The 25,284-nt window shown below is 54.0% G+C and overlaps 1 protein-coding gene across 1 annotated transcript; it reads left to right on the top strand.

The window, feature by feature from the left end:
• Nucleotides 1–360: 360 nt before the first annotated feature.
• Nucleotides 361–23,791, top strand: ARHGAP35 (Rho GTPase activating protein 35). The gene is made up of 7 exons (XM_075323098.1): nucleotides 361–605; nucleotides 7,373–11,195; nucleotides 16,922–17,066; nucleotides 17,226–17,303; nucleotides 19,592–19,723; nucleotides 20,745–20,850; nucleotides 22,147–23,791. Exons 2-7 carry the CDS (start codon nucleotides 7,563–7,565, stop codon nucleotides 22,457–22,459), a joined length of 4,407 nt encoding a protein of 1,468 aa, XP_075179213.1. The 5' UTR covers nucleotides 361–605; nucleotides 7,373–7,562; the 3' UTR covers nucleotides 22,460–23,791.
• Nucleotides 23,792–25,284: the final 1,493 nt, after the last annotated feature.

Below are 25,284 nucleotides of genomic sequence, written 5' to 3'. Positions count from 1 at the left end.
ATTATGACGAGTCTCTGCATGGTGAGAGGGCAGATCACATTGCAGAGGGTAGATCGTTATGGGAGGGGCCGGATTAGTGAGGGGAGATCTGGCCGGGAAGGTCGCGGCAGATTCCGGGGTCCTGACATCATTTCCAGGGCACTTTTGTTAGATTACTGCATTGTCAGAAAAGACTGCTTATTAATAAAGTTATCGTAATTAAAAAAAACTCCACAAGCTCCGGAGTACCAAAATGGCGTATGACGACTTCCGGTGCCTTCAGAGCAATTGTAGCAAATAGAGATGAGAGTAAAAACATGGCGGACTTCCGGAGGCGCTCCCGGCGCGCCCCCGACGCCCTTTCTCCTTTGGTCGTGCCCGCGCCCGCGCTCTCGCCGGAAGGAAGGAGCCGCCATTACAGGAGGAGACTCCCGAGTCACCCGGATACACCCGGAAACCGCGGCCGGGGACCCGCCGTCACCCGATTCACCCGGATATACGAAGCGGCTGCGGCCTCCTCCAGGGCTGAGCGCCGACTCCAGGGAGCCGCATCCGGGCCGCGCTCCCCCCGTCACCTGAAGACTCCCGGAAACCGCGGCCTGATCCACGCCCGAGAGAGACGGAGGGTGAGAGCTGACAGCTGAGCGGCCGCGCGTACACCGGGACACCCGAGACACCGGGGACGGCCCCACACCCGGCCGAGCTGACGCCCTATTGTGTCACCTCACACCACAGAGGGGAGAGCGTGCAGCGCAGACAGTGCACAACATGCAGTGCAGAGCATACAGTGCAGCGCAGACAGTGCACAACATGCAGTGCAGAGCCGACAGTGCAGCGCAGACAGTGCACAACATGCAGTGCAGAGCACAGAACATGCAGTGCAGAGCCGACAGTGCAGAGCATACAGTGCAGCGCAGACAGTCCACAACATGCAGCGCAGAGCCGACAGTGCAGCGCAGACAGTGCACAACATGCAGTGCAGAGCACAGAACATGCAGTGCAGAGCCGACAGTGCAGAGCATACAGTGCAGCGCAGACAGTCCACAACATGCAGCGCAGAGCCGACAGTGCAGCGCAGACAGTGCACAACATGCAGTGCAGAGCGCAGAACATGCAGTGCAGAGCCGACTGCACAACATGCAGTGCAGAGCATACAGTGCAGAGCCGACAGTATACAGTATAGAACGTGCAGCGCAGACAGTGCAGAGCATACAGTGCAGCGCAGACTGTGCACAACATGCAGTGCAGAGCCGACAGTATACAGTATAGAACGTGCAGCGCAGATTGTGCACAACATGCAGTGCGGGCCGACAGTATACAGTACAGAATATGCAGTGCAGAGCACAGAACATGCAGAGCAGACAGTGCAGAGCCGACAGTGCAGAGCATACAGTGCAGCGCAGACAGTGCACCACATGCAGTGCAGAGCATACAGTGCACAACATGCAGTGCAGAGCGCAGAACATGCAGTGCAGAGCAGACAGTGCACAACATGCAGTGCAGAGCCGACAGTGCAGAGCAGACAGTGCACAACATGCAGTGCAGAGCATACAGTGCAGAGCACAGAACATGCAGTGCAGAGCCGACAGTATACAGTATAGAACATGCAGCGCAGACTGTGCACAACATGCAGTGCAGAGCCGACAGTGCAGCGCAGACAGTGCACAACATGCAGTGCAGAGCAGACAGTGCAGAGCACAGAACATGCAGTGCAGAGCCGACAGTATACAGTATAGAACATGCAGCGCAGACTGTGCACAACATGCAGTGCAGAGCCGACAGGATACAGTATAGAACGTGCAGCGCAGACTGTGCACAACATGCAGTGCAGAGCCGACAGTGCAGCGCAGACAGTGCACAACATGCAGTGCAGAGCACAGAACATGCAGTGCAGAGCCGACAGTATACAGTATAGAACATGCAGCGCAGACTGTGCACAACATGCAGTGCAGAGCCGACAGGATACAGTATAGAACGTGCAGCGCAGACTGTGCACAACATCCAGTGCAGAGCCAACAGTGCAGCGCAGACAGTGCACAACATGCAGTGCAGAGCAGACAGTGCAGAGCACAGAACATGCAGTGCAGAGCCGACAGTATACAGTATAGAACATGCAGCGCAGACTGTGCACAACATGCAGTGCAGAGCCGACAGTGCAGAGCACAGAACATGCAGTGCAGAGCCGACAGTATACAGTATAGAACATGCAGCGCAGATTGTGCACAACATGCAGTGCAGAGCCGACAGTATACAGTATAGAACGTGCAGCACAGACTGCACAACATGCAGTGCAGAGCCGACAGTATACAGTATAGAACGTGCAGCGCAGACTGCACAACATGCAGTGCAGAGCCGACAGTATACAGTATAGAACGTGCAGCGCAGACTGTGCACAACATGCAGTGCAGAACATACAGTGCAGCGCAGACTGTGCACAACGTGCAGTGCAGAACATACAGTGCAGCGCAGACTGTGCACAACGTGCAGTGCAGAGCACAGAACATGCAGTGCAGAGCCTACAGTATAGAACGTGCAGCGCAGACTATGCACAACATGCAGTGCAGAGCCGACAATATACAGTACAGAACATGCAGCGCAGACTGTGCACAACATGCAGTGCAGAGCCGACAGCATACAGTATAGAACGTGCAGCGCAGACTGTGCACAACATGCAGTGCAGAGCCGACAGTATACAGTATAGAACGTGCAGCGCAGACTGTGCACAACATGCAGTGCAGAGCCGACAGTATACAGTATAGAACGTGCAGCGCAGACTGTGCACAACATGCAGTGCAGAGCCGACAGTATAATGTATAGAACGTGCAGCGCAGACTGTGCAGAACATGCAGTGCAGAGCCGACAGTGCAGAACATGCAGTGCAGAGCCCGCAGCGCAGACTGTGCACAACATGCAGTGCAGAGCGCAGAACATACAGTGCAGAGCCGACAGTATAGAACGTGCAGAGCCGAGACTGCAGAACATACAGTGCACAACATGCAGTGCAGAGCCGACAGTATACACTATAGAACGTGCAGCGCAGACTGTGCACAACATGCAGTGCAGAGCCGACAGCGCAGCGCAGACTGTGCACAACATGCAGTGCAGAGCCGACAGTATACAGTAAAGAACGTGCAGCGCAGACTGTGCACAACATGCAGTGCCGAGCGCAGAACACACAGTGCACAACATGCAGTGCACACAGTGCACAACATGCAGTGCACACAGTGCACAACATGCAGTGCACACAGTGCACAACATGCAGTGCACATAGTGCACAACATGCAGTGCACACAGTGCACAACATGCAGTGCAGAGCGCAGAACATAGTGCAGAGCCGACAGTGCAGAACATGCAGGGCAGAGCCGACAGTGCAAAACATGCAGTGCAGAGCCGACAGTATAGAACATGCAGCGCAGAGCGTAGAACATACAGTGCAGACAGTGCACAACATGCAGAGCGCAGAACATACAGTGCACAACATGCAGTGCAGAGCCGACAGTATGCAGTATAGAACATGCAGTGCAGAGCGTAGAACATACAGTGAAGAGCCGACAGTGCAGAACATACATCGCAGAACATGCAGGGCAGAGCCGACAGTGCAAAACATGCAGTGCAGAGCCGACAGTATAGAACATGCAGCGCAGACTGTGCACAACATGCAGTGCAGAGCAGACAGTGCAGCGCAGACAGTGCAGAACATGCAGTGCAGAGCCGAGAGTGCAGAACATACAGTGCACAACATGCAATTCAGAGCATACAGTGCAGAGCACAGAACATGCAGTGCAAAGCCGACAGTATAGAATGTGCAGCGCAGACTGTGCATAACATGCAGTGCAGAGCGCAGAACATGCAGACAATGCAGAGCTGACAGTGCAGAGCGCAGAACATGCAGTGCAGAGCCGACAGTGCAGAACATGCAGTGCAGAGCCGACAGTATACAGTGCAGAGCAGACAGTGCACAACATGCAATGCAGAGTGCAGAGCCGGCAGTGCAGAACATGCAGTGCAGAGCCGACAGTATACAGAACATGCAGAGCATACAGTTTAGAACATGCAGTGCAGAGCGCATTACATGCAGTGCAGAGCGCACAGTGCAGAACCGACAGTGCAAAGCACAGAACATACAGTACAGAGCCGATAGTGCAGAGCATACAGTGCAGAACCGACAGTGCAGAACACAGAATATACACTAGAGCCGGCAGTGCAGCGCAGACCGTGCATAGCACAGAACATGCAGTGCAAAGCCGACAGTATACAGTACAGAACATGCAGTGCAGAATACAGAATATGCTGCGCATAGCCGACAGTATACAGTACAGAACATGCAGTGCATAGTCAACAGTGCAAAGCACAGAACATGAAGTGCAGCGCAGACAGTGCAGAACATGCAGAGCCAAGAGTGCAGAACATGCAGTGCAGCGCAGAACATACACTACAGAGCCGAGAGTTCAGAACGTGCAGAGCACAGAACATGCAGTGCAGAGCCGACAGTGCAGGGCGCAGAACATGCACTGCAGAGCACAAAACACAGTGCAGAGCAGACTGTACAGAACACAGAATATACAGTGCAGAACACGCAGAGCAGACAGCGCAGACCATGTAGTGCAGAGCACAGAATATACAGTGCAGAGCAGACAGTGTAGGACATGCAGTGCAGATCACAAACCATGCAGTACAGAGCACAGAATATACAGTGCAGAACACGGAGTAGACAGTGCAGAGCACTCAGAACATCGAATGCGGAGCAGACGGTGCAGAGCGCAGAACATACAGAGCAGACCGTGCAGAGGGCATAACATGCAGCGCTGACGGTGCACAGTGCAGAACATACAGCGCAGAACATACAGTGCAGAACATGCAGAGCAGACAATGCAGAGGGCGTAACATGCAGAGCAGACGGTGCAGAGCGCAGAACATACAGTGCAGAGCAGACAGTGTCGAGCGCAGAACATACAGCGCAGAGCAGACTGTGCCGAGCGCAGAGCAGACAGTACAGAGCGCAGAACATACAGCGCAGAACATGCAGCGCACTGTACATACAGCACAGAACATGCAGCGCACTGTACGTACACCCAGTGCAGACCATACAGTGCAGCGCACCATACATACTGCACATTCAGCATAGCACGAGCACATACAGCTCAAAGCAGACTGTTCAGTGCAGGCCGTAGAGCGCAGCAGATGCAGGGCAGACTATGCAGCACAGCATACATACACTGCATCCAGCTCTGCGCATATCACATACAGCGCATGTTTGCAGCATATGAGGTAGCAGGACACAGCGGTGTGCGGTAGATGTTGCACACAGTGTCCGCGCCTGCTCTGTCCACACATTCTTTGCTTTTCTCTTTACTCAGTGGACAGAGGGCACAGACTTCTGTTGTTCACAGCACATATACAGCCCGGGGTGCCTGCGCGTGCTGCACCTTATACTGTGCATACAGGTCATTGTGTAACTGCACTGGACACGGCGGATACATGAGAGCGTATACACAGGCATATCTGTCACACAAACCCTCGAGATGTACTGCAGAACACATCAGGCACGTTGCACACACAAATGCAGCGGTCACGTTTCTTACTGGCCATATTCCGCACGATCGCACACACGTGCCCAACAGCCACCTTACACACGCATTGGCCACATTACACGGCATTAACTCTCGTGGCGTGCTCATGCCACACACAACACTACTGTATGATATATGGGGGACTCGCATACGTGTACACAGCTGTAACACTGCCGACTGCCTGTACTGGTTATACTGGTACAATGCCATGACGAGTGTATGGGCACTGGTAAACGGCAGAGTCGAGGAGCCTGATGGTGGGCAGCACGGCGGTGGTCCTGCCCCATGTTGAGATGTCTGTTCTTTCCTCGTGTGATGATGGGGCAGACTCATGTTGGTGTCTGTGGTCACTGCACCCTGTGCCGTGCCGCGTTGTGCAGGGGTGCCGCGTTGTGCAGGGGTGCCGCATTGTGCAGGGGTGCCGCGTTGTGCAGGGGTGCCGCGTTGTGCAGGCGTGCCGCGTTGTGCAGGCGTGCCGCGTTGTGCAGGCGTGCCGCACCGTGGCGCAGTCGGGGCCGCTGACATGTCGTGTTCATGTTCTCCTTGTCGTATTGATTTTTGTGTGTAAGGCTATGTGCGCACTTTGCGTTTTTTTTCATGCTGCCTTTTTTGTGCGTTTTTGTCCGGAAAAACGCACCCGTGTTTTTACCGCGGGTGCGTTTTTTGTGCGTTTTTACTGCGTTTTTGTGCACTGCATTCAATGAGTGAAAAACGCAGAAATAATTGACATGCTACAAAAAAACGCTGTGTGCGGACAGCACTTCTGAAAACCCATAGACATTGCTGGGGAAGCAATGTGATGGCGTTTTCTGCACAAAAACGCAATAAAAAATGCCGCAAAAAACGCAGCAAAAACGTGTAGTGCGCACAGGGCCTTAATGTTCCCGTCCTGTCTGTGCGGAGCCGCACGGTGCGTTATGGCTGATCTGGCTACACTTTGGGAATCCGGACTGTTGTGTGCCTCTGGTGTCACCAGCGGCATAATTTCCCTGGGGACGAGTCTTGCTGCCATCGGTCCCATCTGCGGGGGTCTTGTGTGGCTGGAGGGGACGATGTAACGGGGATATGGCCGTGTTATTGTCACCGGTGGGGCTGTGTATGTAAAGCTGATGCAGGTGGTCGCGTATTGGGCGCATGCCATACCTGTCCGAGGTCTTTTCCGCACTCCGCCCCCCGCACTCCGCACCCGCACTCCGCACCCGCACTCCGCCCCCCGCACTCCGCCCCCCGCACTCCGCCCCCCGCACTCCGCCCCCCGCACTCCGCCCCCCGCACTCCGCCCCCCGCACTCCGCCCCCCGCACTCCGCACCACACTCCGCCCCCCGCACTCCGCACCACACTCCGCCCCCCGCACTCCACACTCCGCACCACACTCCGCCCCCCGCACTCCACACTCCGCACCACACTCCGCCCCCTGCACTCCGCCCCCCGCACTCCGCACCACACTCCGCACTCCGCACCACACTCCGCCCTCCGCACTCCACACTCCGCACCACACTCCGCCCCCCGCACTCCACACTCCGCCCCCCGCACTCCGCCCCCCGCACTCCGCCCCCCGCACTCCGCCCCCCGCACTCCGCCCCCCGCACTCCGCCCCCCGCACTCCGCCCCCCGCACTCCGCGCCCCGCACTCCGCGCCCCGCACTCCGCGCCCGCACTCCGCGCCCCGCACTCCGCGCCCCGCACTCCGCGCCCCGCACTCCGCGCCCCCGCACTCCGCGCCCCGCACTCCGCGCCCCGCACTCCGCCATCTTCAGTGTTGTATGTCCTCTCTATAGCGGTTGTATATAACGTCTCACTTACCCTTGTTTTTCTTTTGCAGACGCCTGACGATGAACGCCGTGTATGGCTGGTTCAGTGGTGACACCAGGAGCGGCTCTTCCTCCTCCTAAACATCTGACCGAGGCCGGGTCCCTGACCACGACGTCCTGGCGTGCCCTGTCTGTGCATGGAGTGCCATTACCAAGCCTCACCCCGGCAGGTGTTAATGTGGGCAGGATGAGTGCGGCGCCATGATGATGGCACGGAAACAAGATGTGCGGGTGCCCACCTATAGCATCAGTGTGGTGGGCCTGTCCGGCACAGAAAAGGAAAAAGGCCAGTGTGGCATTGGAAAGTCTTGCCTGTGCAACCGATTTGTACGACCCAGTGCCGATGACTTCCACTTGGACCACACATCCGTCCTTAGCACCAGTGACTTTGGGGGCCGCGTCGTGAACAATGACCACTTCCTGTACTGGGGGGAGGTCACCCGGTTGCTTGAAGACTGTGTGGAGTGCAAGGTGCATGTGGTGGAGCAGACGGAGTTCATCGACGACCAGACTTTCCAGCCTCACCGCAGCACAGCGCTGCAGCCGTACATCAAGCGCGCTGCATCCAGTAAACTCGCCTCGGCCGAGAAACTCATGTATTTTTGCACAGATCAGTTGGGGCTGGAGCAGGACTTTGAGCAGAAACAGATGCCCGAGGGCAAGCTGCTGATAGACGGCTTCTTGCTGTGTGTTGACGTCAGTCGTGGCATGAATAGGAATTTTGACGACCAACTGAAGTTCGTGTCCAACCTGCACACTCAACTAGCCAAGACCAAGAAGCCGATCGTGCTGGTCCTCACCAAGTGCGATGAGGGAGTGGAGCGCTACATCCGGGATGCCCATACGTTTGCACTCAATAAAAAGAATTTGCAGGTGGTGGAGACTTCTGCCCGGTCCAACGTCAACGTGGACTTGGCCTTTACTGCCCTCATACAGCTGATTGACAAAAGTCGCGGTAAGTCCAAGATCATTCCTTACTTCGAGGCGCTGAAGCAGCAGAGCCAGCAGAGCGCGGCTGCCAAAGACAAGTATGAATGGCTGGTGGGACGCGTCGTCAAGTCGCACAACGAGACGTGGCCGAACGTGAGCCGGCGCATGCAGAGCTGCAGTGAATATCAGGATTACGTGTACTTGGAAGGTACCGATAAAGCCAAGAAGCTTTTTCTGCAGCACATCCAGCGGCTCAGACAGGACCATATTGAACGTCGTCGCAAGGTTTACTTGTCAGTTCTCCCCCGTGCTTTAGATGTCCTTGTGCCTGACCTCGATGAAATTGACCATCTGAGCTGCCCCAAGGCGGCCAAACTCTTAGAGATAAAGCCCGACTTCTCCCACTGGTTTGTGGTTCTCGAGGACACCCCGTGGGACCTAACAAGCCACATAGACAACATGGACGACGATCGGATACCGTATGATATTATGGAAACCATGCAGGCAACAGATGTGTACTGCAGCCACCTGGAAAAGCTGAGGAATGCCAGGAAGAAAGCGCAGATGAAGAAAGCCTTCAAAGAAAACCTAGCGGCTTCTCCATTTATCACTCCCGGGAAGCCCTGGGAAGAAGCTCGTAGTTTTATTATGAGCGAGGAATTTTATCAGTGGTTGGAAGAGCCGGTCTATATGGACATATATAGTAAGCACCAGAAGGAGATCATTGACAAAGCCAAGGAGGAGTTCCAGGAGCTACTGCTGGAGTATTCGGAGCTGTTCTACGAGCTGGAGCTAGATGCCAAACCCAGCAAAGAGAAAATGGGGGTGATCCAGGAGGTGCTCGGGGAGGAACAACGCTTCAAAGCTCTGCAGAAGCTGCTGGCCGAGCGAGACGCCCTAATCCTTAAACACATTCACTTCGTCTATCATCCCACAAAAGACACTTGCCCCAGTAACCCTTCATGTGTAGACACCAAAATAGAGCAACTGATCAGCTCCAGGTGCCCGTACCCCTATGACCGCCTTTATAAAGACCCAAATGTGGACAGAATCAACTTGGTGATCCTCGGTAAGGATGGTTTGGGTCGAGAACTTGCCAATGAGATCCGTGCTCTTTGCACCAACGATGACAAGTATGTGATCGACGGGAAGATGTATGAGTTGTCTTTGCGTCCCATTGAGGGCAACGTGCGGCTGCCTGTCAATTCTTTCCAGACCTCGACCTTTATGCCTCATGGATGCCTCTGCCTTTACAACTCCAAAGAGTCTCTGTCCTACGTCGTAGAGAGCATTGAGAAAAACCGGGAGTCCAGCCTTGGACGTAAGGACAACCACCTGCTGAACTTACCCCTTACCTTAATACTGGTCAACCGCAGAGGCGACACAAGCGGAGAGACTGCCCTCAGCCTCATTCAGCAGGGTCAGCACATAGCCAGCAAGTTGCAGTGCTTCTTCCTAGATGCGGCCTCCACCGGCCTCGGCTACGGCCGGAACATAAATGAGAAACAGATCAGCCAGATTCTGCGGTTCCTTTTGGAGTCCAAGAGGAACCTGAACCTTGTGAGCTCCACGCCAAGCATCAAAGATCTGGTTGACTGTGACCTCCGCATAGTCATGTGCTTGATGTGCGGAGACCCCTTCCATGTGGAGGAGGTGCTGAACGTCCTGAAGCCTCACACTTTCCGGCCGTCACCTTTCGGCGTTGGCGGTTCGGTTCTGCTCGACGTGCCGTTGGGCAGTCAGAAACGCCGACTGGAGCTGCTCATCTTGTCCTATCACGCCTCCTTCAACATTCGTAAGACCAAACTGGTACACGGGTACATGGTTTTCTATGCTGCCAAGCGTCGTGCCTCCCTGGCCATGCTGCGGGCCTTCCTCTGCGAAGTACAAGACATCGTCCCTGTTCAGCTGGTTGCCTTGACCGAGGGTCCGGTAAATCTCTTAGATAACCTGACCCGAGACCAGCTGACCGAAGGCGAGGAGATCGCTCAGGACATCGAAGGCAAATTCCTGAATATACAGTGTGGACAGGCCCAACCCAAGCTGGACATGTTCTACTCGTTCTTCAAAGATGTGGTGGAGAAGAAAGTCATCATCGAGGCCTCACACATGTATGACAACACAGCAGAAGCATGTAGCACTACAGAGGAGGTGTTCAGCTACCCTCGCGCGGGGTCTCCGCTCTGCAACTCCCACTTGCCGGACTCTGAGGAGGATCTGGACCCGTCTCCCCAGCACATCCTGACACGGGAGGACATGGCTGCCCCCTCCAGAGACCATGCCAAGATGGAGGACAGTGAGGGTCTCGCCTTCATCTCCGTCATGAGCACCTTAGAAAGCAAACTGAACAACAAGGTACCTCCTCCCCTCAAACCAAAGCCTGACTTGTCCTACCTGGATCCTGGCTGCCGTGATGGCCACAGGAGATCCCTAACCTCCATCACTTGGCCGCCATCGGAAGCCTTTGACCCTTCAGACTATGCCGAACCCATAGACTCTGTTGTGAAACCGAGGAACCAGGAAGAGAACATTTACTCTGTGCCTCACGACAGCACCCAAGGAAAAATCATCACCATCCGAAACGCTATCAAACCGCAGTCCAACGGCAGCGGGAACGGTTCTGACAGTGACATGGACACTAACTCTCTGGAGCGAACACGGAAGGCATCCATCGTGACCAAACCCGTCCTCTACCGGACCAAGTGTGCCAAACTCGGGAAGTTTTCCAGTTATCGGAGCAGCTTCAGCGTGGGAAGTGATGACGAGCTCGGGCCCATGCGGAGGAAAGACGAGGATGTGGGAACGCAGGGTCCGAAGGGCGACAACACCACCAACTCGTATGAGGCCGATGGAGAGGATCCGCGCAAGAGGAACATCCTGCGCAGCCTGCGGAGAACCACCAAGGTACAAAGCGAGGGCACGGGGTGGGGTGGAAGTCCTCTAATGTTCTGCTACACCTCCAAATATGCTCCAGTCACTGCCAGAGCTGCAGTCTCTACTCAGTCCACACCGCACAGTACCTCACTTATGCTCCAGTCACTGCCAGAGCTGCAGTCTCTACTCAGTCCACACCGCACAGTACCTAGCATATGCTCCAGTCACTGCCAGAGCTGCAGTCTCTACTCAGTCTACACCGCACAGTACCTCACTTATGCTCCAGTCACTGCCAGAGCTGCAGTCTCTACTCAGTCCACACCGCACAGTACCTAGCATATGCTCCAGTCACTGCCAGAGCTGCAGTCTCTACTCAGTCCACACCGCACAGTACCTCACTTATGCTCCAGTCACTGCCAGAGCTGCAGTCTCTACTCAGTCCACACCGCACAGTACCTCACTTATGCTCCAGTCACTGCCAGAGCTGCAGTCTCTACTCAGTCCACACCGCACAGTACCTAGCATATGCTCCAGTCACTGCCAGAGCTGCAGTCTCTACTCAGTCCACACCGCACAGTACCTCGCATATGCTCCAGTCACTGCCAGAGCTGCAGTCTCTACTCAGTCCACACCGCACGGTACCTCACTTATGCTCCAGTCACTGCCAGAGCTGCAGTCTCTACTCAGTCCACACTGCACAGTACCTCGCATATGCTCCAGTCACTGCCAGAGCTGCAGTCTCTACCCAGTCCACCGCACAGTACCTCACTTATGCTCCAGTCACTGCCAGAGCTGCAGTCTCTACCCAGTCCACACCGCACAGTACCTCACTTATGCTCCAGTCACTGCCAGAGCTGCAGTCTCTACCCAGTCCACACCGCACAGTACCTCACCTTGCCATCTCTCCTAATGCAACACAGGAGACAGTGCCATAGTAGATGTGAGCTCCGTGTTGCACGCCATCAGGCGAGATGTGACTCCAGCGACAGGAATGACTGGAGTATATAGCGAGATATAGCTCAGTGGTGATATAAAAGGACTATTTAGTCCAAACTATCTTTAAGGTCATGTCCATTTGTTGACAGTAAGCAGTGATCCTGAAAATATTCACTTAGTACACAGGATCCGAGAGGAAGATGCATAACTTTACATTATGAATAATCCGCCTCTTAATCTCGGTGCCCCCTGAATAGTGAGTGCAGCTTTGGAGGATAATACAGGAGGTAACTCAGGATCAGTAATGTAATGTATGTACACAGTGACTGCACCAGCAGAATAGTGAGTGCAGCTCTGGAGTATAATACAGGAGGTAACTCAGGATCAGTAATGTAATGTATGTACACAGGGACTGCACCAGCAGAATAGTGAGTGCAGCTCTAGAGTATAATACAGGAGGTAACTCAGGATCAGTAATGTAATGTATGTACACAGTGACTGCACCAGCAGAATAGTGAGTGCAGCTCTGGAGTATAATACAGGAGGTAACTCAGGATCAGTAATGTAATGTATGCACACAGTGACTGCACCAGCAGAATAGTGAGTACAGCTCTGGAGGATAATACAGGAGGTAACTCAGGATCAGTAATGTAATGTATGTACACAGTGACTGCACCAGCAGAATAGTGAGTGCAGCTCTGGAGTATAATACAGGAGGTAACTCGGGATCAGTAATGTAATGTATGTACACAGTGACTGCACCAGCAGAATAGTGAGTGCAGCTCTGGAGTATAATACAGGAGGAAACTCAGGATCAGTAATGTAATGTATGTACACAGTGACTGCACCAGCAGAATAGTGAGTGCAGCTCTGGAGTATAATACAGGAGGTAATTCAGGATCAGTAATGTAATGTATGTACACAGTGACTGCACCAGCAGAATAGTGAGTGCATCTCCGGAGTAAGCATAGTGAGTGCAGCTCTAGTGTATAATACAGGATGTAACTCAGGATCAGTACAGGATCAGTAATGTAATGTATGTACACAGTGACTGCACCAGCAGAATAGTGACTGCAGCTCTGGAGTATAATACAGGAGGTAACTCAGGATCAGTAATGTATGTACACAGTGACTGCACCAGCAGAATAGTGAGTGCAGCTCTGGAGTATAATACAGGAGGTAACTCAGGATCAGTAATGTATGTACAGTGACTGCACCAGCAGAATAGTGAGTGCAGCTCTGGAGTATAATACAGGAGGTAACTCAGGATCAGTAATGTAATGTATGTACAGTGACTGCACCAGCAGAATAGTGAGTGCAGCTCTGGAGTATAATACAGGAGGTAACTCAGGATCAGTAATGTAATGTATGTACACAGTGACTGCACCAGCAGAATAGTGAGTGCAGCTCTGGAGTATAATACGGGAGGTAACTCAGGATCAGTAATGTAATGTATTTACACAGTGACTGCACCAGCAGAATAGTGAGTGCAGCTCTGGAGTATAATACAGGAGGTAACTCAGGATCAGTACAGGATAAGAAATGTACAACGGGTAAAACAAGTATTAAACATGTAACTAATTGTGAAAGTAAATATATTTCTAAAGCTGCTATTGACATGAACTTCTCACCAGATGTCGGTAACAACCCATCCAATCCACACAGGCAAAGAAATCAAACCATAGATGTCCATAAATTGTGTAATTATGAGAAATGACACGGGGAAAGTATTGAACTCATTACTGAAATGTATTTAATACTTGGTGCATTCTCCTTTGTTGGTGATGAAGCTTCCAGACCCCTCCTGTATGGAGACACTAGTCGCCTGCATTGCTCAGGTGGAGTTTGGCCCATTCTTCCGCACACACTCCTCACATCCTGTATGGAGACACTAGTCCCTGCATTGATCAGGTGGATTTTGGCCATTATTCCGCACACACTCCTCACATCCTGTATGGAGACACTAGTCGCCTGCATTGCTCAGGTGGATTTTGGCCCATTCTTCCGCACACACTCCTCACATCCTGTATGGAGACACTGGTCCCTGCATTGCTCAGGTGGATTTTGGCCCATTCTTCCGCACACACTCCTCACATCCTGTATGGAGACACTAGTCGCCTGCATTGCTCAGGTGGATTTTGGCCATTCTTCCGCACACACTCCTCACATCCTGTATGGAGACACTAGTCGCCTGCATTGCTCAGGTGGAGTTTGGCCCATTCTTCCGCACACACTCCTCACATCCTGTATGGAGACACTGGTCCCTGCATTGCTCAGGTGGATTTTGGCCCATTCTTCCGCACACACTCCTCACATCCTGTATGGAGACACTAGTCGCCTGCATTGCTCAGGTGGATTTTGGCCATTCTTCCGCACACACTCCTCACATCCTGTATGGAGACACTAGTCGCCTGCATTGCTCAGGTGGATTTTGGCCCATTCTTCCGCACACACTCCTCACATCCTGTATGGAGACACTAGTCGCCTGCATTGCTCAGGTGGATTTTGGCCCATTCTTCCGCACACACTCCTCACATCCTGTATGGAGACACTAGTCGCCTGCATTGCTCAGGTGGAGTTTGGCCCATTCTTCCGCACACACTCCTCACATCCTGTATGGAGACACTAGTCACCTGCATTGCTCAGGTGGATTTTGGCCCATTCTTCCGCACACACTCCTCACATCCTGTATGGAGACACTAGTCGCCTGCATTGCTCAGGTGGATTTTGGCCCATTCTTCCGCACACACTCCTCACATCCTGTATGGAGACACTAGTCGCCTGCATTGCTCAGGTGGATTTTGGCCCATTCTTCCGCACACACTCCTCACATCCTGTATGGAGACACTAGTCCCTGCATTGCTCAGGTGGATTTTGGCCCATTCTTCCGCACACACTCCTCACATCCTGTATGGAGACACTGGTCACCTGCATTGCTCAGGTGGATTTTGGCCCATTCTTCCGCACACACTCCTCACATCCTGTATGGAGACACTGGTCACCTGCATTGCTCAGGTGGATTTTGGCCCATTCTTCCGCACACACTCCTCACATCCTGTATGGAGACATTAGTCGCCTGCATTGCTCAGGTGGATTTTGGCCCATTCTTCCACACACATTCCTCACATCCTGTATGGAGACACTAGTCGCCTGCATTGCTCAGGTGGATTTTGGTCCATTCTTCCGCACACACTCCTCACATCCTGTATGGAGACACTAGTCTCCTACATTGCTCAGGTGGATTTTGGCCCATTCTTCCACACACATTCCTCACATCCTGTATGGAGACACTGGTCGCCTGCATTGCTCAGGTGGAGTTTGGCCCATTCTTCCGCACACACTCCTCACATTTTGCAGGTCCCGGCTATTTCTATGATCTCTGAGCTTTAGTTCCTTCCAGACATTTTCTATTGGATTCAGCTCCGGTGATCGGCTCGGCCATTCTAGCAGATTTCATTTCTTTGTGTGTTTGGGGTTATTGTCTTCTTGAAATGTCCTCCCGCCTGTCCTCTTCATCTGGTAGATGGCAGCAGGTTTTTATCAGGAATGTCTTAGTACATTTCTCCATTCATCCTTCCTACAATTATATGATGTTTCCCAGTGCCGTCTGCTGAAACACAGCCCCACACCGTCATGTTCTCATCTCCACACTTCACTGCTGCTGTTTTTGGGGTGATTTGTCTTTTGGTCTCCAAACATGGGGTGTATTTTGGCCTCCAAAGAGTTCAGTTTTTGTTTCCTCTTACCAGACCATATTCTCCAGTATTTCATAGGCTTTTCTAAGTGTTGTTGAGCAAACTTTAAACACTCTTGAACCTGTGGTGAGCGTGCATACAGGGGCGTGCATACAGGGGCGTGCATACAGGGGCGTGCATACAGGGGCATGCATACCCGCCATGGAGGGTGGATGCATTACTTGCTGTTGTGGTGTGTGGTTTTTTTTTTTTCTAAATAATTGTCCCTGCTGATTCCAGGTCTTTCTGACGCTCTGCACAGATGGCTCTTGGACAACTCTTCTGATGATTCTTTTCACTCCTCTGTCTGAACTCTTTCCGGGAGCACCTGGTTGTGGCAGATTTATGGTGTAATGATTTTCTTTTCACTTCAGGATTATGGCCCCAGCAGAGCTCTCTGGACCCTTCAGTGGTTTAGAAATTCATCTGTAACCAACGCCATCAGTATGTTTTACAACAATAAGATTAAGGTCTTCACACAGCTCACTGGTTTTACCCATCATGAGATGTTTCTTGTGTGGCACCTTTTATCGCCATCAGTGGAAGTAGCAGGATTGCTTTCTAATTACTGATAGATTTCAGCGGGTGTCAGGACTTTTGTTGGCTTCTTGCACTTCTTTCTTCATGTGTCCACATACAAAATCTTTGTCCTTTCTCATTATTACACATCATTTATGGACATCTCTGGTTTGATTTCTTTGCCTGTGTGGATTGGATGGGTTGTTACTGACATCTGGGGAGAAATTCATGTCAGTATCACCTTTAGAAATACTGTGTATTTACTTCGAAATTGTTGACGTGTTCAATACTTATGTCACCTGCTGTATGTATTACAGTAACTCCACTAGCAGAATAGTGAGTTCAGCTCTGGAGTATAATGCTGGATACACTGCAGTGAGTGTAGTAAGGCTTCTGTGTCCTCTCTTGGTTCAGTTGCAGGTGGTCCCGGGGGTCTCACAGGTGTTCTCCGCTCCTGTATTAGGGGCTGCACAGCAGAGGACGGTTTTCGGAGCCGCCAGGGGTTGAGGTGGATGGTCTGTATTTGTGTCTCCATCAAATTTCGTTGCTTTTTTTTCTCCTCCCCAGAAACGAGCCCCTAAACTCCGTCCCTCCTTGACCAAGCAGACGTGGGAGAGCAGCTATTTCGGGGTGCCGCTGGTGAATGTCGTGAGCGTAGAGAAGCCCATCCCTATATTCATCGAGAAGTGTGTGGAGTACATCGAGACCACAGGTGGGGAACGTCCGCAGATATTGGGGCTCGGCCGTGTGGAGGCACCGGCCTGGGCAGCACTTTGGTCTGGTCTTTCTCACGGTCACTTTTCTGTCCCATCTGGTCCATGGCTGTGTTTTCCGCCCACTTGTGATTAACGTTCTGTCTGTTTTCCCTCAGGGATGAGCACGGAGGGAATCTATCGAGTCAGCGGCAACAAGTCCGAGATGGATTCTCTGCAGAGACAGTTTGATCATGGTGAGAAGTGGTGACGATGGGGGTGATGGATATGAGAAGTGGGGGTGATGGATATGAGAAGTGGGGGTGATGGATATGAGAAGTGGGGGTGATGGGGGTGATGGATATGAGAAGTGGGGGTGATGGATATGAGAAGTGGGGGTGATGGGGGTGATGAATATGAGAAGTGGGGGTGATGGATATGAGAAGTGGGGGTGATGGGGGTGATGGATATGAGAAGTGGGGGTGATGGATATGAGAAGTGGGGGTGATGGGGGTGATGGATATGAGAAGTGGGGGTGATGGATATGAGAAGTGGGGGTGATGGATATGAGAAGTGGGGGTGATGGGGGTGATGGATATGAGAAGTGGGGGTGATGGGGGTGATGGATATGAGAAGTGGGGGTGATGGATATGAGAAGTGGGGGTGATGAGGGTGATGGATATGAGAAGTGGGGGTGATGGGGGTGATGGATATGAGAAGTGGGGGTGATGGGGGTGATGGATATGAGAAGTGGGGGTGATGGATATGAGAAGTGATGACAATGGGGGCGATGGATAGGAGAAGTGGGGGCGATGGATAGGAGAAGTGGGGCTGATGGATAGGAGAAGTGGGGCTGATGGATAGGAGAAGTGGGGCTGATGGATAGGAGAAGTGGGGCTGATGGATAGGAGAAGTGGGGCTGATGGATAGGAGAAGTGGGGCTGATGGATAGGAGAAGTGGGGCTGATGGATAGGAGAAGTGGGGCTGATGGATAGGAGAAGTGGGGCTGATGGATAGGAGACGTGGGGGTGATGGATAGGAGAAGTGGGGCTGATGGATAGGAGAAGTGGGGCTGATGGATAGGAGAAGTGGGGCTGATGGATAGGAGAAGTGGGGCTGATGGATAGGAGAAGTGGGGCTGATGGATAGGAGAAGTGGGGCTGATGGATAGGAGAAGTGGGGCTGATGGATAGGAGAAGTGGGGCTGATGGATAGGAGAAGTGGGGCTGATGGATAGGAGAAGTGGGGCTGATGGATAGGAGAAGTGGGGCTGATGGATAGGAGAAGTGGGGCTGATGGATAGGAGAAGTGGGGCTGATGGATAGGAGACGTGGGGCTGATGGATAGGAGACGTGGGGCTGATGGATAGGAGACGTGGGGCTGATGGATAGGAGACGTGGGGCTGATGGATAGGAGACGTGGGGCTGATGGATAGGAGACGTGGGGCTGATGGATAGGAGACGTGGGGCTGATGGATAGGAGACGTGGGGCTGATGGATAGGAGACGTGGGGCTGATGGATAGGAGACGTGGGGCTGATGGATAGGAGACGTGGGGCTGATGGATAGGAGACGTGGGGCTGATGGATAGGAGACGTGGGGCTGATGGATAGGAGACGTGGGGCTGATGGATAGGAGACGTGGGGCTGATGGATAGGAGACGTGGGGCTGATGGATAGGAGACGTGGGGCTGATGGATAGGAGACGTGGGGCTGATGGATAGGAGACGTGGGGCTGATGGATAGGAGACGTGGGGCTGATGGATAGGAGACGTGGGGCTGATGGATAGGAGACGTGGGGCTGATGGATAGGAGACGTGGGGCTGATGGATAGGAGACGTGGGGCTGATGGATAGGAGACGTGGGGCTGATGGATAGGAGACGTGGGGCTGATGGATAGGAGACGTGGGGCTGATGGATAGGAGACGTGGGGCTGATGGATAGGAGACGTGGGGCTGATGGATAGGAGACGTGGGGCTGATGGATAGGAGACGTGGGGCTGATGGATAGGAGACGTGGGGCTGATGGATAGGAGACGTGGGGCTGATGGATAGGAGACGTGGGGCTGATGGATAGGAGACGTGGGGCTGATGGATAGGAGACGTGGGGCTGATGGATAGGAGACGTGGGGCTGATGGATAGGAGACGTGGGGCTGATGGATAGGAGACGTGGGGCTGATGGATAGGAGACGTGGGGCTGATGGATAGGAGACGTGGGGCTGATGGATAGGAGACGTGGGGCTGATGGATAGGAGACGTGGGGCTGATGGATAGGAGACGTGGGGCTGATGGATAGGAGACGTGGGGCTGATGGATAGGAGACGTGGGGCTGATGGATAGGAGACGTGGGGCTGATGGATAGGAGACGTGGGGCTGATGGATAGGAGACGTGGGGCTGATGGATAGGAGACGTGGGGCTGATGGATAGGAGACGTGGGGCTGATGGATAGGAGAAGTGGTGACGATGGGGGTGATGGATATGAGAAGTGGGGGTGATGGATATGACAATGCGGCTCCCGTCTCCTCTGACTCCTCCGCTCTTCACAGATCACAGCCTGGACCTGGCGGAGAAGGATTTTACGGTGAACACAGTGGCCGGAGCCTTGAAGAGTTTCTTTGCGGAGTTGCCGGATCCTCTGGTGCCGTACACTCTACAGACTGAGCTGGTGGAGGCCTACAGTAAGTGATTGTCGCAGACGCCCCTGCCCTTGTCAGGCGGCAGGGGGTTATATGTCTGATCAGGAGATCATGATGATCCAGCTCTTACATTGGGTGCAGTGATCCCCGGTGATGATGATCCAGCTCTTACATTGGGTGCAGTGATCCCCGATGATGATGATCCAGCTCTTACGTTGGGTGCAGTGATCCCCGATGATGATCTAGCTCATACATTGGGTGCAGTGATCCCCGATGATGATGATCCAGCTCATACATTGGGTGCAGTGATCCCTGATGATGATGATCCAGCTCATACATTGGGTGCAGTGATCCCTGATGATGATGATCTAGCTCATACATTGGGTGCAGTGATCCCCGATGATGATGATCTAGCTCATACATTGGGTGCAGTGATCCCCGATGATGATCTTGCTTGTACATTGGGTGCAGTGATCCCCGATGATGATGATCCAGCTCATACATTGGGTGCAGTGATCCCCGATGATGATGATCTAGCTCATACATTGGGTGCAGTGATCCCCGATGATGATCTAGCTCGTACATTGGGTGCAGTGATCCCCGATGATGATGATCTAGCTCATACATTGGGTGCAGTGATCCCCGATGATGATGATCCAGCTCGTACATTGGGTGCAGTGATCCCCGATGATGATGATCCAGCTCATACATTGGGTGCAGTGATCCCTGATGATGATGATCCAGCTCATACATTGGGTGCAGTGATCCCCGATGATGATGATCCAGCTCGTACATTGGGTGCAGTGATCCCTGATGATGATGATCCAGCTCATACATTGGGTGCAGTGATCCCCGATGATGATGATCCAGCTCTTACATTGGGTGCAGTGATCCCCGATAATGATGATCCAGCTCTTACATTGGGTGCAGTGATCCCCGATGATGATGATCCAGCTCTTACATTGGGTGCAGTGATCCCCGATGATGATGATCCAGCTCTTACATTGGGTGCAGTGATCCCCATGGGCGGCTCCTCCTCATCTCTCCTTTTTGTCTTCTGTAGAAATCAATGACCATGAGCAGAAGCTTCAGGCAATGAAGGAGCTTCTAAGGAAACTGCCGAAGGAAAACCAGGAGATCTTCAAATATGTCATCTCTCACCTGAACCGGTGAGTGCCGCCTGCGCCAGGCTTGTGTGTGTGGATGTGCCGCTCCCCAGTCTCTGCCGCCTGCGCCATACTTGTGTGTGGATGTGCCACTCCCCAGTCTGTGCCGTCTGCGCCAGGTTTGTGTGTATGTGTGCAAGGCTTGTGTGTGTGTGCCTGCTCCCCAGTCAGTGCCGCCTGCGCCAGGTTTGTGTGTGGATGTGCCGCCTGCGCCATACTTATGTGGATGTGCCGCTCCCCAGTCTGTGCCGCCTGCGCCATACTTATGTGGCTGTGCCGCTCCCCAGTCTGTGCCGGTCTTGTGTGTGTGTGTGTGAACGTGCCGCTCCCCAGTCTGTGCCGCCTGCGCCAGGTTTGTGTGTGGCTGTGCTGCTCCCCAGTCTGTGCCAGGCTTGTGTGTGTGTGGATGTGCCGCTCCCCAGTCAGTGCCACCTGCGCCAGGCTTGTGTGTGGCTGTGCCGCTCCCCAGTCTGTGCCAGGCTTGTGTGTGAATGTGCCGCTCCCCAGTCTGTGCCGCTCCCCAGTCTGTGCCGCTCCCCAGTCTGTGCCGCTCCCCAGTCTGTGCCGCTCCCCAGTCTGTGCCGCTCCCCAGTCTGTGCCGCTCCCCAGTCTGTGCCGCTCCCCAGTCTGTGCCGCTCCCCAGTCTGTGCCGCTCCCCAGTCTGTGCCAGGCTTGTGTGTGAATGTGCCGCTCCCCAGACTGTGCCGCTCCCCAGTCTGTGCCGCTCCCCAGTCTGTGCCGCTCCCCAGTCTGTGCCGCTCCCCAGTCTGTGCCGCTCCCCAGTCTGTGCCGCTCCCCAGTCTGTGCCGCTCCCCAGTCTGTGCCGCTCCCCAGTCTGTGCCGCTCCCCAGTCTGTGCCGCTCCCCAGTCTGTGCCGCTCCCCAGTCTGTGCCGCTCCCCAGTCTGTGCCGCTCCCCAGTCTGTGCCGCTCCCCAGTCTGTGCCGCTCCCCAGTCTGTGCCGCTCCCCAGTCTGTGCCGCTCCCCAGTCTGTGCCGCTCCCCAGTCTGTGCCGCTCCCCAGTCTGTGCCGCTCCCCAGTCTGTGCCGCTCCCCAGTCTGTGCCGCTCCCCAGTCTGTGCCGCTCCCCAGTCTGTGCCGCTCCCCAGTCTGTGCCGCTCCCCAGTCTGTGCCGCTCCCCAGTCTGTGCCGCTCCCCAGTCTGTGCCGCTCCCCAGTCTGTGCCGCTCCCCAGTCTGTGCCGCTCCCCAGTCTGTGCCGCTCTTGTGTGTGAATGTGCCGCACCCCAGTGTTGTCTGTATCCCGCGCGCTGTGCTCACGCGTTGTTCCGGTTGCTCCTCAGGGTCAGCCAGCATCATCACACCAACCTGATGACCAGCGAGAACTTGTCCATCTGCTTCTGGCCGACGTTGATGCGCCCGGACTTCACCACCATGGACGCTCTGACGGCGACTCGCACCTACCAGACAATCATCGAGCTGTTCATCCATCAGTGTCCCTACTTCTTCTACCAGCGCCCTCCGATGGACATTCCTACGCCGAGCTCGCCCTCCACGCCGCCCCTCCACCCACCTTCTCCTCCCCCGCAGTCTCCCCCCCTGACCCCCGTGTCACCATCGGAGAACCTGCTAACATCCGACCCAAACATCCTGTGACCGTTCCCATCCCCTGCAGTTTATAGTCTCTCCTGGAGGCCACGTCCGCCTTCTCCCCCGGCCACTCGCCGGCCTCTCCCGGAGGACCAGTGGCTTCACACATGGGACCACTACAGAGAAGAGACTTGGAGCCTGCGCCCCGGGATGAGCCCTCCAGTGGAGAGAGCGGGGGGCTAATCGTGGTACATTGTGGAGCGGGGACGTCCCTGGTACACTGTGCGAGGATCATGAGTGGATACCTGGTACACTGACTGTGACGGAGGCGCCCGGCACCCCCACATCACAGAGGGACCCTGCTTCTGTGGATTACGCCCCCGGTCAGGATCACGCCACAGGAGGAGCAACACTGTGAATTGTGGAGCTGGGCAGCGGCCCGCTCTGCGCTCCTTTGTGGTATTCGTGCCCCACCCCCTTCACCCATTTTAGGACACTAACCCCCCTCCCCACCCCCCGCCCGAAGGACCCAGGAACCACACTACATATCTTAGCACTTACAGGCGGCACATTAGGGTTGATGGGGGCTGCATGAGTTGTCTGCTTTGTACATGACTACACGGAGCGCACACGTGTGACGCCGGCCGGAGACCACCCGCATGTCCTTGTGTCTGACGGATTAACCACTGCTGCTCCGGCTGCTTCTTCTTCATTTTCTTCCACTTTTTAATTGGAGGCTCCTCGGGATTGGATTGTTTGCTCCGCGGTAACTGATCTCCTGAGGTGCCTTATCACCCCGACGCGGAGTCACTTGTCGATAACTATTTTATAGGCCTCATCCGTAAAGGGTGAGCTAGCACCTCTCCCCCCCCCCCCCCATTTTATCTGACGTGTCCTACTGATCCCCCGTAACAGATGGCCCCCGCTTTTACTGACTTCACAATGAGCGCTGCCCTCACTACCTCTTCGTTGAGACACTAACTGTCCTTAAGTGTTAAAAACGCCCCCCCCCCCTCTCCTCCACCCCACCCCCGCTACCCAAACCCGTATGACCGGCGACCACACGTAACAGACCACCTCCTGCTAACTTAAACCCCCCACCCCACCCCCACACGGCGAGAGTGAGCGGTCTGGGGGTCTGTCTCACTGTGTGGGGGGCTCAGTCCGAACCCTCGAGCTTATCCATACCGTGTGCAAGGAGGCCTCGCCGCGACTGGGGCCGCCCCGTTATTTCCCGTTCTGTTCGTTGCTGTCTGATGGTCGGGTCATTTGCATGAGAATGTGGCCCCTCCGCCGACGCCGGAATCATGTATTTACTGCGCGTCATTGTAATTGGATCAAACTGAGGGCCTTAATGTGACTTGTATTATAGCTAATAAATCTTGTTATAAACTCCCAGCGCGCTCTCGTCTGTGGGGGGCACGGGCCACGGGCGCAAGCCACGGGCGTCCACCGGTCACCACCGGCCAGTCCTTACACCTGGCTGTCAGACAGGACCGGGGTCAGGGCTGTAAAGAATGTAAACAATAGATATGCATGTTTATTATTAGCTGACAGCAAGCAGAGATCTTCAGAATGGTGAGAGATGGAGCGGTCGTCTCCCAGCCCACTCCTAGGTATTAATCTGCACCTTTTAGTCTATTCGATTGGGTCAACACACCTGACTCTCCAGGTCCAAGCACTGACTGCAGAGCACGGACCGAACTCTACAGCCCTGGATATGCTCAGGAGATGGGTCCGGACCCGGCGGCCTGTGCACGTGTAGAACCGGCCTACACTGCAGACTATAAGGCTATGTGCCCACGCTGCAGAAAATGCGCGGATTTTGCCGCGGATTTGCCTATTCAATTGAATGAAAAAAAAAAATCGCAAAATCCGCAACAAAATCTGCGTCAAATCCGGCGCGGATTCCGGGGGAAAGCTGCGGATTTTGATGCAGAAAAATCCGCAGATACAGAGTCCCGTAGGCACATAGCCTTAGGGTCCGGATATTTGGCACCCATAAAGTAAAAGCCTTGATGCATGGTAACAAATCCTGTGCTGTGTGAGCAGGACGAGGCCATGACACATCCTCAGTCACGGATGTAAATGATGTTTCCACTTAGAAAATAGGAATTGAAAAATTTTTTGAATCTGCAGCTGCACACCCCTCCTCCCTCATGAGAAACTGCAGCAGCATACCCCTCCTCCCTCATGAGAAACTGCAGCAGCATATCCCTCCTCCCTCATGAGAAACTGCAGCAGCACACCCCTCCTCCCTCATGAGAAACTGCAGCAGCACACCCCTCCTCCCTCATGAGAAACTGCAGCTGCATACTCCTCCTCCCTAAAGAGAAACTGCAGCAGCACACCCCTCCTCCCTAAAGAGAAACTGCAGCAGCACACCCCTCCTCCCTAAAGAGAAACTGCAGCAGCACACCCCTCCTCCCTAAAGAGAAATTGCAGCAGCATACCCCTCCTCCCTAAAGAGAAACTGCAGCAGCACACCCCTCCTCCCTAAAGAGAAACTGCAGCAGCACACCCCTCCTCCCTAAAGAGAAACTGCAGCAGCACACCCCTTCTCCCTATAGAGAAACTGCAGCAGCACACCCCTTTTCCCTATAGAGAAACTGCAGCAGCACACCCCTCCTCCCTAAAGAGAAACTGCAGCTGCACACCCCTCCTCCCTAAAGAGAAACTGCAGCTGCACACCCCTCCTCCCTAAAGAGAAATTGCAGCAGCACACCCCTTCTCCCTATAGAGAAACTGCAGCAACACACCCCTCCTCCCTAAAGAGAAACTGCAGCTGCACACCCCTCCTCCCTAAAGAGAAATTGCAGCAGCACACCCCTCCTCCCTAAAGAGAAACTGCAGCAGCACACCCCTTCTCCCTATAGAGAAACTGCAGCAGC

This window comes from Anomaloglossus baeobatrachus, chromosome 9 (genome assembly GCF_048569485.1).
Source record: "Anomaloglossus baeobatrachus isolate aAnoBae1 chromosome 9, aAnoBae1.hap1, whole genome shotgun sequence".
In the NCBI taxonomy this organism is placed as follows: domain Eukaryota; kingdom Metazoa; phylum Chordata; class Amphibia; order Anura; family Aromobatidae; genus Anomaloglossus; species Anomaloglossus baeobatrachus.
Note: the sequence above shows the minus strand (reverse complement) of the source record. Positions and strands in the feature narration are given on the sequence as shown.

Bases quoted from the DNA above. Each gene is read 5' to 3' on its own strand.
- ARHGAP35 (XM_075323098.1), top strand. From the start codon at position 7,563: ATGATGATGGCACGGAAACAAGATGTGCGGGTGCCCACCTATAGCATC. The intron at 17,067-17,225 runs GTGGGGAACGTC...GTTTTCCCTCAG, and splicing joins GGAGTACATCGAGACCACAG to GGATGAGCACGGAGGGAATC. The intron at 20,851-22,146 runs GTGAGTGCCGCC...GTTGCTCCTCAG, and splicing joins GTCATCTCTCACCTGAACCG to GGTCAGCCAGCATCATCACA.